Source organism: Lissotriton vulgaris, chromosome 7, assembly GCF_964263255.1.
Source record: "Lissotriton vulgaris chromosome 7, aLisVul1.2, whole genome shotgun sequence".
NCBI classification, from domain to species: domain Eukaryota; kingdom Metazoa; phylum Chordata; class Amphibia; order Caudata; family Salamandridae; genus Lissotriton; species Lissotriton vulgaris.
Genome location: NC_141695.1, coordinates 1,525,371,432 through 1,525,391,295, shown reverse-complemented (window position 1 = coordinate 1,525,391,295; position 19,864 = coordinate 1,525,371,432). Strand labels below are relative to the sequence as shown.

At 47.6% G+C, this 19,864-nt stretch overlaps 1 protein-coding gene across 1 annotated transcript in view; it reads right to left on the bottom strand.

Annotated features, from left to right (window-relative positions):
* The window catches only part of RABEP2 (rabaptin, RAB GTPase binding effector protein 2), a 305,401-nt gene that overhangs the window by 122,402 nt on the left and 163,135 nt on the right, over positions 1-19,864 (bottom strand). The window contains exons 9-10 of the mRNA XM_086932395.1: positions 7,269-7,458; positions 6,147-6,202 (exon numbers count right to left, since the gene is read on the bottom strand). Coding sequence (XP_086788521.1) covers positions 6,147-6,202; positions 7,269-7,458 — 246 coding nt within the window. The remainder of the gene's footprint in view (positions 1-6,146; positions 6,203-7,268; positions 7,459-19,864) is intronic.

Here is a 19,864-nt window from a genome sequence, read left to right as displayed (position 1 = left end):
GGAGGTTGGAGAAGCTCTTCCCCACCTCCCAAAGCAAAAAGAAAAAAATGGGGAATCCCTCTGCTGTTTAGAGCAGAGGGATTTTTTTAATGTGTGCTAATGACAGATTGGTTCCGTCATGAGCACACTGGCACTTATGCTCATGAGAGAACCATTCAGTCATGCGCATAGAAGGTGTTAAGAGCCTTCTTAAAAGGCAGAACTGAGAAATAGCCCTAAGGTTTTGTGGAAGGGTATTCCAGAGTCGGCTTGCAACCGTTCAGAATGCTCTGCCACCCCATTTCTTTTGTTTGGTTCTCGGCACAGTGTGCTGGAATTGAAGCAATGATTGAAGATATCTACCTGGGCTATACCAGTTTAACATAGCTTTTTGTCTTGTTGGGTAAGGGAGATAAAGAGCCTTATGTACAATACAAAGAGATTTGAACATAATGCGTGCTTTTTGACGGGGAGCTAATGAAGGGCCTCCAATCCCCTAGCAGCCGACTGACGCCTGGGGATATCCAGATTAAGTCTGGCCAGTGCATACTGAACCACCTGGAGTCTATGCTGTGTATTCTTATTTGAGTCCAGGTACAATGAGTTGCAAAAGTCCAGTCTGGACATTACCAGGGCCAGAGCGACCTGCCTACGGGCAGACTGGTGAATAAACGGAAAGATTTTCTTAAGCATCCCTATGATCCAGGTGCAGTTTGCTATTGTACAATTCGATTGGGAATTGAGGTTACGTTCAAAATCAATTAAAACTTCAAGGTTCTTAGCTTTATTCCCCGGGATCGGGCAAGTTTCTATAGAGTGTGGACAGCAGTTGCTATTGCAGCTATGTGCTCCTGAACCAAAAACCAGCACTTCCGTCTTTTCCCTGTTAAGTTTTAAAGAGTTACAAGACATCCATTCTGCCACTATAGACATGCATCAGGAGACATTCTCTGCAAACAAGCATGAGTTCTTAGGAATTTGCACCATAGTTTGAGTGTCACCAGCATATGACACTGACTTCATTCCGAATGTGTGGATTATTGCTGCTGGGGGTGGTTTGGCACATAGGGATTATAGAGTGTGGGGCTCAAAGATGAGCCCTGCGGCACTCCACAAGGCAGGGAAAAGACTGAGTAAAAGTGCTTTACCTTCACCTTTTGAGATCTTTCCTGGAGGAAAGAAGACAAAAGGGTAGGGCTTGGTGAGAAATGCCTAGACCTTGAAGTCTCTCCAGCAGCAGCAGAGCTGAGATGGAATTAAATGACGTTGATAAGCCCAAGAGTATCAACGCTACACTCTGCCCTTCACCCACTAACCGCTTTATGCAGTGCGTGGCTGAATTAAACTGCAGTTTCTGTCCCATGATGTTTCCTAAAGCCGAACTGGGAATCATTAAGCCAATGCTTCTATTCTGTGATTTTCATCAAGTGAATATTAAGGGGCTTCTCCGGAATCTTTGCTGGAACAAGAAGCAATTAAATCGGGCGAAAAGTTTTGCAGTCCGTGATATCCAGATTCAGGTTCTTTAGAAGGGGCCTGATGACTTAAAAAGTCTTCTTTGAAGTAAAACAACTTGCACATGCATGAACCAACACTAGATGGCAGCATTATGCATAACATGTGTATAAGCAGCTACACATGCCACAATTATATGTTTGGCTTACTTGTAATGCAAAGGTAAATTTGCTTGTAAATGTAAGTTTTTGACAAAATGTGCTTTTGTTACGTCAGCCAGGAATTTCCAAAGGGATTCACAGCTGACATAAATGGTTTGAAGTGTGCCTAGAAATCCTCACTCACATTCAGAGTGAGAAGAAGGTGCTCCAGAGTGTGGTTTGTCTAGGAAGACTGTGAATGTCCACAAACATGTACAATTGTGAGGTTGCTCAAACTTCGACCGGTCGTCTTTTTGTCCTGGAAATACGTAATGATTTACGTTTCAGGCTTATGTAACTTTACTTCCAAGGTGGGAATGGGGACGCTACACCCCCACGTTCGGTTCGGGAATACGGGAAAAGCTTTCTCTACTAAAAAACTTGTTGTGGAAAACTCTGCAAAAGGAGAATAGGAACCTTTGAAAAAAAGTCATACGACATTCCCTTAACTATATTTGGAAAGCTACTCACAGCATTTGTAGACGATCAAAAAGAGACAGTCACCATCACTAAACAAACAAGAACATTTTTACAACAGCCAGGTTTATAAACAATTTACCCAAAAAAATTATTTGACCAGATCGATAGATGATAGCTGTCTGGTGGAGTTACATCCCTGCATTTGCTTTCTAACACTTTCGGAGTCAAATCCATTCTTAAATAGCATTTGAAAATCGATTATTTTATAAAAACCAATGGACCATTTTAAGATATTCAGAAACTTAGTTATTTCCCAACAAAAAAAATAAACTAGCCTTCTGTTTCCATATTGTAACTTTTGTAATTGTTCATCCCATTGTTTATGTGGTCCTCCATGCAAGCCTTTACTATGTTCAGATATTGAAATGACTAAACACCAACCTTCATAATAATAGTTGACTGCACAAAAGAGCACTGTTGGCCTGGCCTATTGGGCACTCTGGCATTACCAGATGGGTCAGCTTTAACAGGCCAGTGTGTTGGCTGATTTTTGAGCCCGTGGACCATTAGTTAACCACAATAACTACTCACTATCCCTTTCAGTTCAGCCCAACTGTCAGTACCAGAGTACCCGATAGGCCAAGAGCCAATCTAAGGGTCCAAACTTAACTTGCCATTAGCAGATTTTTAGGTCTCGCCTGTCGATGCGCATGCGCATCGAGCAAGCGAGACTATGGGGGCTTATCCACTCTTTATCCACTGCAAGGAATCGTGGCGATTCCTTGCAGTGCCCGTGACTTTTAAGCTCAATGCGCATGCGCATTGAGCTTAAAAGCGCGTGCACGTCCGTCTTGTTTTACCCGCTCCGCCCCCTCCCCTTCCCGCCGTGTTGCATTTCTCCTCCCCCCTCCCCTCTCCTCCGTCCGTCTTGTTTGTTTAATTTAACCCGCTTCGCCCCTCCCCTTCCCACCGTGTCGCATTTCTCCTCCCCCCTCCCCTCTCTTCCCTCCGTCTCGTTTGTTTATTTTACCCGCTCAGCCCCCTCCCCTGCCCGCCGTGTCGCATTTTTTTTTATTCGAAGCCTAGTGTTTGAGCTGCTTCTCCTCCTCACCGGACTGGAGTCCAAGAGCACTTGCTGCTGGTCCGGGCTGGCCATCGGCCCTCTTTAAGGGGACGGAGAGGGCAAGGATGTGTTTTATAAAACCATGGCAGCCTCTACAATGACGTGTAAGGCAACCCCCTATTTACATACCCATATAATAAAAGGCAATCTATTAAACCAGCTGTGTTTGTTTAATTTAACCCGCTCCGCCCCCTCCCCTTCCCGCCGTGTCGCATTTCTCCTCCCCCCTCCCCTCTCTTCCCTCCGTCTCGTTTGTTTATTTTACCCGCTCCGCCCCCTCCCCTGCCCGCCGTGTCGCATTTTTTTTTATTCGAAGCCTAGTGTTTGAGCTGCTTCTCCTCCTCACCGGACTGGAGTCCAAGAGCACTTGCTGCTGGTCCAGGCTGGCCATCGGCCCTCTTTAAGGGGACGGAGAGGGCAAGGATGTGTTTTATAAAACCATGGCAGCCTCTACAATGACGTGTAAGGCAACCCCCTATTTACATACCCATATATTAAAAGGCAATCTATTAAACCAGCTGCTGTGTCTGCAACGTCATTTCAATGAGTAGTAATAACATGGCACTGCCGTGTCTATTGCTGTCTGGTTTGCTGTGAGAAACAATGCACTGTGTTCTCGAATACAATAACGTCCGTGGACGAACTAAATAAAATGTACGTATGTGAGAGGTAGCATACACTTCCAGAGCCCTGCATACCCTTTTATGTTTCACGCTGTGGGCGACTCTTCCTTACGGATGTCTGTTTTTAGCGCTGTGAGGGCTTTTATTCATTTAAATTCAGGCGCAGCCTTATTTTTCCATGCTCTATTTTACGAGCCCCACAGAAAAAAATATTTGTTTTTACCCTAGAAAAGTGAAGAATTTGTTTTTGTATCAATATTCATTGGCTGCAACTGCTAGAATCTGTCACACGCTTGTAAACGCACCCTAAACGTAAGTTCGATTTTAAAATATTAATTTGAAGTGCACTTTACCTCGCAAAGATATGGGTAGCAAAGAACTCGCACAGTGCAGTTCGTTCAGCTGTTTTGTAACTGAACAATTCTTGCCCCCTTTTGTTTGGAAAAAAAAAGTTTAGAATACAGTTATCTCGCACCGTCTTTAACTGAGTTCTTGCATTGCCTTACTTCTGGGGCACTTTAAAATAGAATTAATGGATGACTCCCAGGGTAGAAACTATATTCATTTTGCCTTCTGGTTTGATGAGCATTCTTTGCAGAGATGGCGTACTTACTCCTGCCTAGCGCCAATGTGACATGTCTGGGAGCACTATTTCGAATTACTGATTCGATTCCCTCTGTTCCAACCCAGCCTCACCTCCTTCGGAGGGCCCAACAAGTAGGGTTGAGTTTGACATAGTAAGGGGCCTTGTAAAGCTCCAGTACGCTTTATAGAAATATAATCTTCGCAGGGCCTGATACACTTTCTCTGACTGTCGCAACTATTCACCCATTTATCTACGCCCGCTGCATACTTCCTGTAAGACAACTGGAGTTCAGTTTTCGAGTGAATGCTGGGCTCACATTGGCAGGTGATCTTCCTCACTCTCACTCATCCTCACTCACCCTCAACCCCTCACCCTCACTCACCCTCACCCTCACTCACCCTCAACCCCTCACCCTCACTCACTCACCCTCAACCCCTCACCCTCACTCACTCACCCTCAACCCCTCACCCTCAAACCCTCACCCTCACTCACCCACCCTCAACCCCTCACCCTCACTCACCCTCAACCCCTCACCCTCAAACCCTCACCCTCACTCACCCACCCTCAACCCCTCACCCTCACTCACCCTCAACCCCTCACCCTCACTCACTCACCCTCACTCACCCTCAACCCCTCCCCCTCGACCCCTCCCCCTCAACCCCTCCCCCTCACCCTCACTCACCCTCCACCCCTCACCCTCAACCCCTCACTCACCCTCAACCCCTCACCCTCACTCACCCTCAACCCCTCACCCTCACTCACCCTCACCCTCAACCCCTCACCCTCACTCACTCACCCACCCTCACTCACTCACCCTCAACCCCTCACTCACCCTCACTCTCACTCACCCTCAACTACTCCCCCTCACCCTCACTCACCCAAAACCCCTCACCCTCACCCTCACTCACCCTCACCCTCACTCACCCTCACCCTCACTCACCCTCAACCTCAACCCCTCACCCTCAACCCCTCACCCTCACTCACCCTCACTCACCCTCACTCACCCTCACCCTCACTCACCCTCACCCTCACACAGTGCAACAGTTCTCAGACCATTTCAGTTAGAGCTTTTAGAAATGTTTATGGCTTTTTTTATTTGTAATACTTTAGCATTGGCTACAGGAAACAAAAATGCTAAACATTTACAAAAAAAACCCATAAACAATTCTAAAAGCACTAACTCTAATGGTGCGAGACCTATTGCATTTCCAATGCTTGTTAATCATGACAGTAAACACATAACACATAGCAGATTCACAATAAGATAAATTCTTCGTAAACACGCATTTTGTGCCTTGGCAAAGTAGACCTCTGGCCTCTCTGACACAGGAGTAGTAAATACAATTGATTAGGCATGGACACAGGGGTGAAAGTTGACACCAATGTCCAAGGACAGGCTCCTGAGCTGTGCAGCATACGTATTCTAAGCAATATCACTGGAAGCACAAGCTTGACAATTCTTCCTTCACCCGCCGACCGTTAGCTATTTTCTACAGGAAGTATGAAATAATCCCATGTCGTGCATCAACTCTCTGGCCCCTCTTCAAAAACAATTCATAAAAAAGGATAATCCAACGATCTCTAGACCCCACTTCATTTGCATCAACCATTACCACATTCCCTTTACCCTTCAAGCACCACAGTTCTCCTCTTCCCAACATCTTGCCTCCTTCTGCACGAACGCCTGCATGCGATTTATCCCCCAGCGTGTGTTTTGTTGCTCATTAGCCTCGACCTTCTCCCCTCAACAAGATTCTTACCTCCTTCCTTGCCTCCCGCAGTCTCTTCATTTCGATCTTCACACTGGAAAGGCTCGCTATAATGGGAAAAAAGACTCAAGTGAGTCTCGATCAGCCTAACGCTGGAACTGAATCCCACCCACAGCCTCACAGCAAACGAGACAGGCAGCTGTACTCACCCTGGAGCAGTTCTGTGCCGTGTAGGGGTAGGCCGTGGAAAGTCAAGAAGAGACAGATTGATCATTAAACAGAGGAAAACATGATGAAAATGACTTGCTGTTTTGGCCCTCCCTAATGCAAATGGCTTCTCCATGTCGGATATGGAGGGGAATAATAATCTGTACACTCACTCACCTACCCACATACAATTACAGTGCCTTCAATACTAAACAACACCTACTCTTAAAAAGTGGAAATTACAACGTCTCTCCCTTTCTACCTCTCTAGAAGACACGTTTCTTTAGGTGTCCTCTCATCTATATCAATGCCATTTGTTCCCTCTATCTTTGCATTAGCATGTTTTTTATCCAGCATTTAAACACAGTTGGATAAGAGTACTAGGTGAGAGGTAACAACGTGTCACTGGGTCATCTAACTGTCAGTATGGGGTGTTATTGTAACAAACTGGTGATTCTGTGTTGTGTAGTCCTGGCTCTGTTCAACTGAGTCATCTAGACTAAAACACCAGAAAGCAATGATTTGCAAAAAGAAAACCCTGCACTGAAAAATGTTTATCCTGGTAACATGGGGTCATTTAGTATCCCTGCCACTGTCCTATCTTAGCATTGTAAAAGCAGTTGTTATTGCCCAACCCAATGATCTTACGTTTCAACCTCAAAAGGACAAAACACTGCTTTAGCCCAGTTAATATACAAACTGTTGACCTACAGCTTGCAATAAGGAATCTGAAGTAGAAAATAGTTACCAGTGAGGTGCCCTACTGGTTTGCGATGCAGGCTGCACTCAGATTTCTGTTGCATGCACAATAAGCTAATTGGATGTCTCGTCGACCTCCCACTCAACAGGCCCTTTCTGCTAATCTATCACTACTTTCCACTCCCCTCACACCATTGTCCTCCCTTCCGCACCCCATATTTCCGCTCACCCACACCACTGTCATCTGAACCCCTCTTCCATCCTCACCACTCTCCTCTCGGTGCGTGTCCAGCTGGTTCTGCATGATCTCCTGGAGGTTGCTCTTCACCTGACTCTCTGTCTGCAGCTGGTCCCTCAACCGAATGATGTCAATGCGTAGTCGCTCCTCCTGATGGTCAGATCCACGTTGGAGGGCAAAGTTCTCCTGCCGGTACCTCTGTACTAGCTTGTGTAGCTCCTGCAGCCAAACACCACACAAGGTGCACACAATGAAACCATGTACACAAACATGCAAAAAAACATAAGACTTAAATAGTAGGACTTCGGTTATAAAAATACATGTTTTCAGTTAACAATGACCCATATGCATTAGCCATGTACATACAATTGCAAGGATGATACTGACAGTGTGGCTTATGAAATAAAATCCCAACCAAGATGCCACATCAGGTATGATTCCATGTATAGAGGCTGAAAGCGGGAAGCCCTCGTCGCAGTTCACCAGAGCAGACAATCCCGTTGGTCCCTCACGGTTAGCTGCATGGAAGTGTAGGTTAAGCGATAACATCACAAACCATTCTTACAGTGGATTAGGGCAGGGTGTGCCCTGCGGGGTAGTGTTGTGCACCTTGTCATAGCTAGGGTCTTGCCCGTACGAAGAGGTAAAAGGCTCCCATATAACCTGGGTACGGGCATTCGGAGCCAGCAATTCCCAATATGACGAAGGTTGTTCGCGGCAGTAAACTATGTCCAGTCTTTGAACTTAGGGGGCCGGGACCTAACCCAGTTATTGGCAACTCTGCGTGTTGCAAGAAGAAGCATCAAGGCGACCACCTTACAACACTCACTAGGCATCTCCTTAACGTCGCCCAACAGGCCAGTGAGTGGGGAGAAGGGAACAGCCACACCCACGATTACAATTATTGTGCTGAAACCCTCTGTTCAAAGCGCCACGACTGATGGGGCATAACCATGCCAAATGCATCATATCTGCGTCTGGCGCGTGGCAGCACTGGCAGACAGTACGAGTCCAGAGAGAGCCGCATCCTTCGCAGCGGGGCCGGAGTGCGATAACGTCTGTGGAGAAATTTGAAATTAGAGGGAGACGGTAGTTTGGGAATAACACTTTTTAAGTACAGAGCAACAGTAAGACATTTGAGCATCCGATAGGGGGGTGGCGTGGTCTGCTCTCCATGATGATATCGCCTTCGGGATACGTGCAGAGGGATTGTTGTGCAAGACAATAGAGGCGTGGTATTAATTTACGGGGAGACAGTGTCTTGTAAATGTGTTCCGGCGCTATTAGTGACAGCAGGGGGTTAGAAAAGGTATTGTGTGGCGTACGGCACATTGCACACAGCTGAAAGTATAGGAGCGTGTCCACCAACGTAACAATAATTGAAACAGTTGATTTAGGAGGAGCCAGGAATTGGTCGCCTGGTAAAGATCAGCAAATGAATGAATGCAGAGTTTGACTCATGACAGGGGCGGCAAAAACGGGTGACTGGGACCATGGGGGCGAATAGCTGTGGACAACCCATGCGCCTCCTGAGCCCACCTCAGGCCCAACGGACACAATGCATGTTATCAATCTCGGCTCTGGCCGGCGTGTAAGGGAGGAAAAGGGCAGTGGAGAGCGGCCACGGGGAGGCTCCGTCTAATTCTACTGCAACATGGCGTAGGATAAATCCAGTAATGTAAAAAGTGGGCCTGAGCACACAAAGCAAACAGCTGCAAATCTGGGGCTCCATGCCTACCTTGCACACCGTGACCGAACAACCACCCCCCACCACCACCCTCCACGCCTGGACCCCGATCAGCACCGAAGACACCATCCGCACGATGAACTCCATCCACTCCGGATCACCAACCGACCCCTGCCCTCACCACGTCTTCAACAAGGCCGACGCTGTCATCGCACCCCACCTGCGAGACATCATCAACACATCCTTCAACACCGTCACCTTCCCTGAGAGCTGGAAGCACGCCGAACTCAGCGCTCTACTCAAAAAACCAACAGCGGACCCCACCGAACTCAAGAACTACCGCCCCATCTCGCTCCTCCCGTTTCCAGCCAAAGTCATCGAGAAGACCGTCAACAAGCAGATGGCTGCCTTCCTCGAGACGAATGGATCCCTCGACCCTTCACAGTCCGGCTTCCGAGCCAATCACAGCACCGAGACCGCCCTCATCGCCGCCACCGATGACATCCGAGCCCTGATGGACAACGGAGAAACAGCGGCCCTTATCCTCCTAGACCTCTCCGCGGCATTCGACACTGTCTGCCACTGCACCCTAGTACAGCGCCTCAGCAACGTCGGAATCCAGGACAAGGCGCTGGAATGGATCATCTCCTTCCTCGACGGAAGAACTCAGAGAGTCCGCCTACCACCGTACAAGTCAGAGGCCTCCGAAGTCATCTGCGGCGTCCCTCAAGGATCCTCTCTGAGCCCCACCCTCTTCAACGTCTACATGAGCCCCCTCGCGGCCATCGCACGCCAACACAACCTCAGCATAATCTCCTACGCCGACGACACCCAGCTGATCCTCTCCCTGACCAACGACCCCGCCACCGCCAGAGCCAACCTACACGAAGGGATGAAAGAGGTAGCCGAGTGGATGACGACCAGCCGCCTGAAACTGAACTCTGACAAGACGGAGGTCCTCATCCTGGGCTCTTCACCCTCCGCCTGGGACGACTCCTGGTGGCCTCCCGCCCTGGGCACCGCACCCAAACCGACAGACCATGCACGCAACCTGGGCTTCATCCTGGACTCCTCCCTCTCTATGACCAGGCAAGTCAACAACGTCTCCTCGGCGTGCTTTAACATCCTACGCATGCTACGGAAGATCTTCTGGTGGATCACCACCGAGACCAGGAAGACCGTCACCCAGGCCCTCGTCACCAGCCGACTGGACTACAGCAACGCCCTCTACGCCGGTACCACCGCCAAGCTCCAGAAGAGACTCCAGCGGATCCAGAACGCCTCAGCCAGACTCATCCTCGACATCCCACGAACCAGCCACATCTCCGGACATCTGAGAGACCTTCACTGGCTCCCCGTCAACAAAAGAATCACCTTCCGCCTCCTCACCCACGCACACAAAGCCCTACACGACCAAGGCCCGAGCTACCTCAACAGCCGCATCAACTTCTACGCTCCCAAACGCCACCTCCGATCAGCCAACCACGCCCTCGCCGCCGTCCCCCGCATCCGAAGAGCGACTACAGGAGGAAGGTCCTTCTCCTACCTGGCCGCCAAGACCTGGAACTCCCTCCCGGCCGACCTGCGCCTGACCCAAGACCACCTCTCCTTCAGGAAGAAGCTGAAGACCTGGCTGTTCGAGCAGTAGCGGCACCCCCCTCCCCCAGCGCCTTGAGACCCTACGGGTATGTAGCGCGCTCTATAAGTGTCACTGATTGATTGATTGTGGTAAAGTGAGCAGTTCATGAGAGGCGTGGGGTTGTCGACCCGCCCATACCAGTGATATCAGGTTTGGCCGCAAGCGTTTGAAAAAACAGGAAGTAAGAGGAATTGGGACGCTGACAAATAAATAGAGGAACTTGGGGAATACAATCATTTTGAGATGGCGATGCGGCCAGCTATAGATAAAGGTATTCTAGACCATATCGGTATGCGACACTCTAGCCAGTCTATGGCCCAACCATAATTATACCGCCAGAGCTTGTCCGGGTCTCTGCTGATCTTGATGCCTAAATACTTAACTGAGCTGAAGGCCCATTGCAGTGGGTATTCCATTGAGAAGGGAGCGGTTAGATCAGTTTAAAGGGTAAAGTACAGATTTAGACCAGTTCACTTGGACACCTGAGAGGTAGCCGAATCTTATGACCTCACGGACTAGTTGTGCTAAATTGGTCTGGGACTACTTCATATAAAGGGTGACAATGACATCATCTGCGTGTAAAGAGACAACAAGGCCCGAGACGTGAAACCCAGGTCTCTATCTGCTTGGTGTTGGCGATAGCATACCACCAGAGACTGCATCGCAATAGCGAATAACAAAGGGGATAATGGGTATGTCTAGTGCCTCTTGTGACAGGGAATGGGGCTGAGATTAGCACGTTAAGGCAAACACAAACGGTGGTGTGAGTGTAGGGGAGCGGATTCTGCGTCACAAATCGGATACCAAGTCCCAACCTTTGCAACTAAGGAAAAAGATATGCCCACTCTAGTGTATCGAATGCTTTTGTAGCGCCAAATAAGGCAGCAGCGGCAGGAACCTGAGGGTGCAGGTAATGTAGCACAGCAAAGAGGGTGCACAAATTGTGGGATGTAGATCTGCCAAGAGTAAAGCCGGATTGGTCCGGACGCACTATAACGGGCAGCAGCAATTGCAGGTGGCTTGCTAATACTTTGGCATAGATTTTATAGCCCGCGATTATTAAGGACAAGGGTCAGTAAGAGTCGCATCGGTACGCTGGTTTGTCAGGTTTAAAGAGAGTAATTATAGAGGCCTCGTGGAGGGATGGGGGAGAAGGGGGGGGGGGGGGGCGGCGAGATGACAAGGGCATCTTGATACATGCCCAGGAGTTTAGGGGCTTAAATCTGCAAATACTCCTTTTAGAAGGCATGGGGCAGCCCATCAAGGCCAGGGGGCCTTGTCGGGAGGAAGGTTCGATATTGCCTGAGAAAATTTCGTCAAAGGTGATCGGGGAGTCTAGAAAATCCCGCTAGGCACCAGATAACCAGACCAGCTGCATTAAATCTAGATATGCCTGGAGACAGGTGGCGTCCGCTATCGGAGATGTAGAGTACAGATGGGCAAAAAAAGTATCCATCGAGGATATCAGTGGGAGAGAAGCTTGTGCAGCCTTCAAAGATTCAAAACTCGGAAATGTAGGATGATGCATGTGGTGTGCGGAGCATACGAGCCAGAGTTCTACCAGGGCGGTCCCTTTCGCCAAAACTGTGCACAAGATACTCCCTACACAGATAATGGGTCTTGCGCAAAGCTTCATCTTGGTACTCAGACAGTTTGCACCGGATACCAGCCATCTTGACCGGATCAGTGGACTGATAGAAGTCTGATTCCAATGCTGAGATTCCAGCCTCTAATCTAGGAAGAGTGCGGTGAATATCCCTGAGGATACGCCCCAAATGAACGCCTTAAACTCGTTCCAAAGAACTGAAGGTAAGTCAACGGAATTAGTGTTCAACTTGAAATACTCCAAAATAGCCGTTTGGATCTCCTCCTTAAACACTGGATCACGTAATGTGGTTACATTACACTGAAAGGAGGTCTGTAACTCTGTCACAAGGATGGTGTCATCAGTGATGTCATGAGTGATGTAACTGACCATGTCATGAGTGATGTAATATGTGACGTCATCAGCAGTTCATTGCAGGCGCGCAAGTTATAGTGAGTCCAACTAACTATAACGTGGGAATTTCAATGGTTTTATGTCAGTAAAATTTCCAGCTAACTATAACTGGTGTGAAACCTATGGTTTTTTCCAGTGAATTTAATAGGTTTTTTTAAATGCTAATTCCTAACTATAACTGGTGTGAAACCTATGGTTTTTTCAGTGAATTTCATAGGTTTTTAAAATGCTAATTCATAACTATAACTGGTGTGAAACCTATGGTTTTTTCAGTGAATTTCAAAGGTTAATAGCAAATTTCTGTAGGTATAAAATGTAATATTTTTAGGTCTCGCGACCTATCGATGCGCGCAAGCGCATCGAGCGTAGCGAGAATTCATGTGGCGAAAACATCTTCAAACCAAAGGGCTTTCAGCCCTGCGGTTTTCATGCAGTGCCCGTGTACATGCACGCGCATCGCATCCAAGCCCAGCCCAGTCCTCCCCTAGCAGCACTCCTCCCACGCCAGCAACTCCCCCCTCCCACACCAGCACCTCCCCTCTCTCGCATTCGCGCCATCCGGCTTCTCCTCCCCTAGCAGCACTCCTCCCACACCAGCATCTCCCCCCTCCCACACCAGCACCTCCCCTCTCTCGCATTCACGCCCACCCACCAGGCTCTCCCGCCCCCATCAGGCTTCCCTCCCAATCCGCCTGCCTCCCCTCGCGCATTCACGCTCCCCCTCCAGGCTCTCCCGCCCCCATCCGGCTTCTCGCATCGCACTCTCTCCTCCCCCCTCCCTTCTCGTATTTTCTTGTTTTCATTCCTGTTCGCCAATGCTACTTTGAATCCATTCTAAACAGGCAAAAGCACTTGTGTGTGTTTTAAAAGCATGCCATGGCTTCAATGTGCGATGGCATTGCACAGGCTTATAGCCACAAGTTGAACGTGTCACTTTACCTATCCCGGTACATTCAGTTTCTGAATTTAAGGGCAAATAAGTTACATGTTCTGGTTGTGGCTCCACACTAGTGTTAACATTCTTGACTGCCTGCCTCCCCTCGCTCGCATTCCCGACCCAGGCTCTCCCGGCGGCTTTCGTTTTCCGCTTGATTGCCTTCCCTGCTGCTGCTCGCATCGCACTCTCTCCTCCCCCCTCCCTTCTCGTATTTTCTTGTTTTCATTCCTGTTCGCCAATGCTACTTTGAATCCATTCTAAACAGGCAAAAGCACTTGTGTGTGTTTTAAAAGCATGCCATGGCTTTAATGTGCGATGGCATTGCACAGGCTTATAGCCACAAGTTGAACGTGTCACTTTACCTATCCCGGTACATTCAGTTTCTGAATTTAAGGGCAAATAAGTTACATGTTCTGGTTGTGGCTCCACACTAGTGTTAACATTCTTGACTTCAGACATGCAGTTAGTGGGAGACGGGTCCACAGCGCAAAAGTGATAATCTGTTCGTCTTTTTCATCATTGCTCAAGCAGTAAAGATGCTGACATAGGCTTTGATTACAGGCAGAGTTCTTAAGATTACTCAGCAAGAAAGGGGCCACGAGACAGACCTGATCACCGGCGTTCATGTGCTCTTGGAAGACTCTCAGCGGCTCTGTCTCTCGTGCACACACGCACTTATCTCACAAGCACATTCCATTCTCTCTCTCTCTCGCTCCTCCTCCTCCATGGGGCCTCCTCCCATCCACTCCCTTTCTCTCTACTGTACTCTTCTTCGCACGCACTCACTACCCTCTCCCCTCCTCCGAAATCCGCTGCCAACTTCTACTCCACACAGCCTATTCTATTGCTTTCACCCCCTGCTCCCTTTCTTGGCACCGACATCCGCTGCGGGGTACCTCCCTTCGTCCACACTATCACAGAATGTACTTCTCTTGAAGGGCAGCTCTTGACGCCTCTTGAACTCCGATGCCCAAAAAAGAAAAAAACATGTTTTTTAAACAATCCCAAAAGTTTGTCTGCCCTCTTTTTACTGTGTCCCTCACTGACTTTCAATTCTCACCATCCTCCATTCTCGCCATACTCCAATCTCGCCATACTCCAGCTCCTATAAAATCAGGCCAGGGTGAAATTCTGATCACACCACTGAAGTTAGCCAAATTCCCATTACTTGATTTGGTCTACTTTTTTAAGTAACGCAGCACCTCATATGGATAGATTGAAACCCTTAGGATGGTATTACTTGACATATTTGTCCACAGGCTCGTTTGCTTAAAAAATATCCCCTTAGATACTGTTAAGCAGAATGTTGCAATGTAGTCCGGGCCATTACTACAGTTTCTGTGTTAAATATTAAGGGACACCACCACAGCACTCAGGGACACCATCACACCACTCAACAACACAACCACACCACTCAGGGACATCACCACACCACTCAGGGACACCACCACATCACTCAGGGACACCACCACATCATCAGTCAGGGACACCACCACACTACTCAGGGACACCACCAAACTACTCAGGGACACCACCACATCACTCAGGGACACCGCCACACCACTCAGGGATACCAACACAGCACTCAGGGACACCACCGCAGACCTTAGGGACACCAACACAGCACTCAGGGAGACCACCACATCACTAATGTACACCACAAAATCAATCAAGGACACCACCACATCACTCAGGGACACCACCACACCACTCAGGGACACCACCACACCACTCAGGGACACCACCACACCACTCAGGGACACCACCACATCACTCATGGACACCACCACATCACTCTGGGACACCACCACATCACTCTGGGACACCACCACATCACTCTGGGACACCACCACATCACTCTGGGACACCACCACATCACTCTGGGACTCCACCACATCACTCTGGGACTCCACCACATCACTCAGCACCATAACAGCATCACTCAGCACCACAACAGCACTGTCCTTGCTGGCTAACAACAAGCATTCCCATAGCCAATAGGACTCGCATTAGGAAAGTGTAAGCTATTGGCTTTGTAAATAACAATGCTATTAATTTATATATTTTCAATGCCAACACATATTAAAAAAATAATCGTCATTTACAATACCAATAGCTCACACTTTCCTAATGCGAGACCTATTGGCAACGCCAGTGCTTGTTTATAATGAATCCTATATTGTATATTTATGTAATACTATTTTTTTAATGTAAATTGTTCATGTTTTCTTTTTGTCCTGGAGCGCTCCCGGGGCGCGTCCCGGTGAGCGCACCGGTAAGCGCAGTCTTGCGGCGCACCCCAGGGCGCGTACCGGTGAGCGTCCCGTTTGCGCCATCGCCTTGAACGAAAACATCGTGATGTATCGCATAGCCGCGTCTGCGTGATACGCACGGCGTAAACGCACCCGGAAGCACTCGAGCGCATACGATCGCGCAACGTAAGCATCCGACGCGCTTACGCGACGCGCCCTTGGGCGCGTTGCGTAAGCGCGTCGGGTCATGTGACCTAAAAATAACACTTTTCATTGGTTCAGGACGGTTTTGGTTTCCAAATGATGAAAGCCCTGGTCATGTGACCTGAAAATAACACTTTTCATTGGTTCAGGACAGGTTTTTTTTCCCTAATGATGAAAGCCCCCACCTTTTTTCCTCATTCTCACTTTGTACCTTGAGTGAGGAAGACCTATTGATAGACCTCTCTGTACCTTTTTGGACTGAAAAATGGCTTCAGTAGCAGCAGCAGGAGCATCTCAGGAGGAGGAGGAGGAGGAGCATCTCAGGAGGAGGAGGAGGAGGAGCATCTCAGGAGGAGGAGGAGGAGGAGGAGGAGGAGGACGTTCCTGCCAGAAGACAATACCCCATATAGGCCAAAGCAGCACATAATCTGGGAGTTTTTTCCCATCCCAAAGGACCAAAAAAAAGTGAATGCGCCAAGGGTTACTTGCCTAATCTGTGGCATTGAACTTTCAAGGGGGAACGTTACAAGAAATACTCTTTTGGCAATAACACCATGATTCGCCACATGCAACGCCGGCATCCTAACAACTATGCTGCAGCAGAGGTCCGAGAACTGGCCAGAAACCCTCCCGATAAAAATAACAAAAAAAATATAAAATTGTTCATAAAAGCCAAAAAAAGTACAAAATGTTCAAAAAAACAATAAAAAAAAATATAAAACAAAAAGAAAAAAAACTTCTTTTTAGAACTACCTCCTATTTATAAAAAAAGCGAAATTTAAAAAAAACTGTCATTCTTTTTTCCCCATGGTACGCTCCCCGGTGCGCGTACCGGGCGCTCCCCCCGCGCAAATCGAAAAAAAAAATATTTTTTTTTTGCCCCGCGAGGCCCTTTTATGGCCCTCACTTCAAACCTAGGGGGTCAGGGGGGGGTCTACTCTGCCCCCTCTTGGTCATTTCCCCCTTTGTTTTTGCCACCTCTTGTGTCTCGATCCTACCGAGACACAAGATGGCGGCCGCTCCGGACTGTTTGGAATGTTGACAGACACCCAAGAGCCAATCAGCTTTCCGCGCGCAAACTCGCGTAGCGCGCTGATTCACGCCCCGGTGCGCGTACCGGGGCGCGCTTATAGATATATATATTTTTTTTAACCTAAATTACTTAAAATCCACTGGAGCACATATCTTGACATAGCAAAGGCACATCGGGCTACCAGTCCCTACAATTTTTGCCAAGTTTGGTGAAAATCCATTCAGCCGTTCGGGCTAAAAGTGAGTTCGACCGCCCTATGGAAATTAACGTGGGGAAAACACGTTTTGGGACCCCCCTTTTATCTCGACCCCCGCTTGACGAATCCCCCCCCAAACTTTCAGGGAAGGAGCGGAGCGCCGCGAGGCAAATTTGAGGAAAGTGTCAGGCAGATTCTTCAACCGGCGCCAAAGTTATTCCCAATAGAATGTTGCGAATTCCCTATACAAAATAATCCCAACTATAACTACCAACTGGCGACCGCCAGTAGGATAGATATATATATATATATACACATACACAAAGTTTGGATTAGGGAGACCAAAAGCCCATACAGGGCAAGAGAAAGGAAAACAGAGAATCTGCCCATACAGGGCAATAGAAATACGTACTTGCGCGGAGCATGTACAATAACATAGGGAAAGTTATTGGAAACACACGGTGTACAAATGCAAAATGTGTCCATATACCAACTGTAAATAATTGTTAGGATATCTTAGACTTGGTACAGAGAGTTATGAAATGGACAGAATTGTACTCTCAAAGTATAATAACTCCTAAGACACCTTATCATTTCTAACTGTTTTGTTTACACACCGCGTTACCCTAATGTATGAATGAATTTATTTTGCTGAATGCATCTTTTTTCTCCAAGCAAGGAAAGCATAACATAATGAATTATATGGGGTTTCCCCGTTTGTTTTTAACTGCACGAGCACTTTAAGAATCGCCATTGTCCTCGTACAAATTGAAAAGACTGTATAATTGCACATTACAAGATGTCTGTCATACTTCCAACAAGGTTTGGCTCAGTCCTCTCTTGATGTTAACTGAGAGGTGGAGATATAATGGCGTGATTTGTAATTCACTTTGACACTGAGGAAGCAGTTTTACGGCGAAACGCGTTTGTCTTTCATTGGGGTAGGGGGTCTGCCAATAAACCAAGAAAAATACTATCAGCTTGGAGTGCCGTCTGCTTTCTTTGAACGAAGCGAGTGTGTGCTGATATATATATATAAATGCATATGCATATATATAGGTGTATAAGTGTGCGTGGAGAGAGAGGTAGAGGTGTAGAGGTAGAGGTGTAGAGGTAGCGGTAGAGAGGTAGAGACTAGTAGAGAGAGAAGTAGAGAGAGGTAGAGAATAGAGAGTGAGTAATAGAGAGTAGAGAGTGAGTAGTAGAGAGTAGTAGAGAGCAGTAGAGAGTAGCAGCGAGTGAGTAGTAGAGAGTAAGTAGTAGAGTGAGTAGTAGAGAGCAGTAGAGAGTGAGTAGTAGAGAGTAGTAAAGAGTGAGTAGTAGAGAGTGAGTAGTAGAGAGTGAGTAGTAGAGAGTGAGTAGCAGAGAGAGAGTAGTAGAGAGTAGTAGAGAGTGAGTAGCAGAGAGAGAATAGTAGAGAGTGAGTAGTAGAGTGAGTAGTAGAGACTAGTAGAGAGAGTAGTAGAGAGAGTAGTAGAGAGTAGTAGAGTGAGTAGTAGAGTGAGTAGTAGAGAGTGAGTAGTAGAGAGTAGTAGAGAGTGAGTAGTAAAGAGTAGTAGAGAGTGAGAAGTAGAGAGTGAGTAGTAGAGAGTAGTAGAGAGTGAGTAGTAAAGAGTGAGTAGTAGAGAGTGAGTAGTAGAGAGTGAGTAGTAGAGAGTGAGTAGTAGAGAGTTGTAGATAGTGAGTAGTAGGGAGTGAGTAGTAGAGAGCGAGTAGTAGAGAGTAATAGAGTAGTAGAGAATGAGTAGTAGAGAGTGAGTATTTGAGAGTAGTGGAGTAGGAGAGAGTAAGTAGTAGAGAGTAGTGGAGAATATTCCAAAGTTTGGCACAGCACCACTTGCACAATAAGTCCAATCAAATCATATCACTTAGAGTCCTTATTGAAGCGCTGAATCTTGGTGTACATTCAAATGCTTTTATTTTCCTTAAGCTTATGTACCACAGCCAGCCGAAACGTTTCGTTCTGTACAACAGAACTTCAGGGCGTTCTTATTTCCTTCAAGTTATGTCGGTATCCTGTTGTCATATAACTAGATATTTCTTCCAAATTTTAGACGAGACGTAAGTACATTCCTATTCAAAGTGATTAGGTATCAATTTTGCCCACACAATGCGGGCAGACTTGAGTAATTTATAGCATCTAATCAAAGAGGGGGGAGGTGGAAGGTTGATCATTCAGTTTCCAGAATATATATGCTAATCAAGTGAGAAAGGATCACTTGTCCTGCACAACCATAAGTATGCAGGAAGAACGAGGGGTGTCCCAATATAAAAAACCCTCATGGACGTGATGGGTATGGTGGTATCTGAAGCGGTATATCTTGATTCTCCGCTCTCTAATCACGTGTGCATAATCATCAGGTCGATCAGGTTATGCAGCCTCCACCAGGAGGTTCTTACCCATGTTGATGCAGTAGTGAGCCAGTGATGAGGAATATAAAAGGCCGGAAAAAACAGATATGGGAAATTTTATTTGGTCTGGGTTCGGGTCTGGTAAACTCGGGATTAGTGCATCTTTAGAACTTGATTATGAGTAGTAGGTGCACTCAGAGTATCATAATAGTGGAGAAAAGATTAAAAAGTGGTGAACATGTTTCTGCCTCAATCGCCTTGATTAGGACTTACGGGCATTCACCAGTGTACGCGCTGCTCTCGCCAAACTGGTTTCCGGTTCGGCG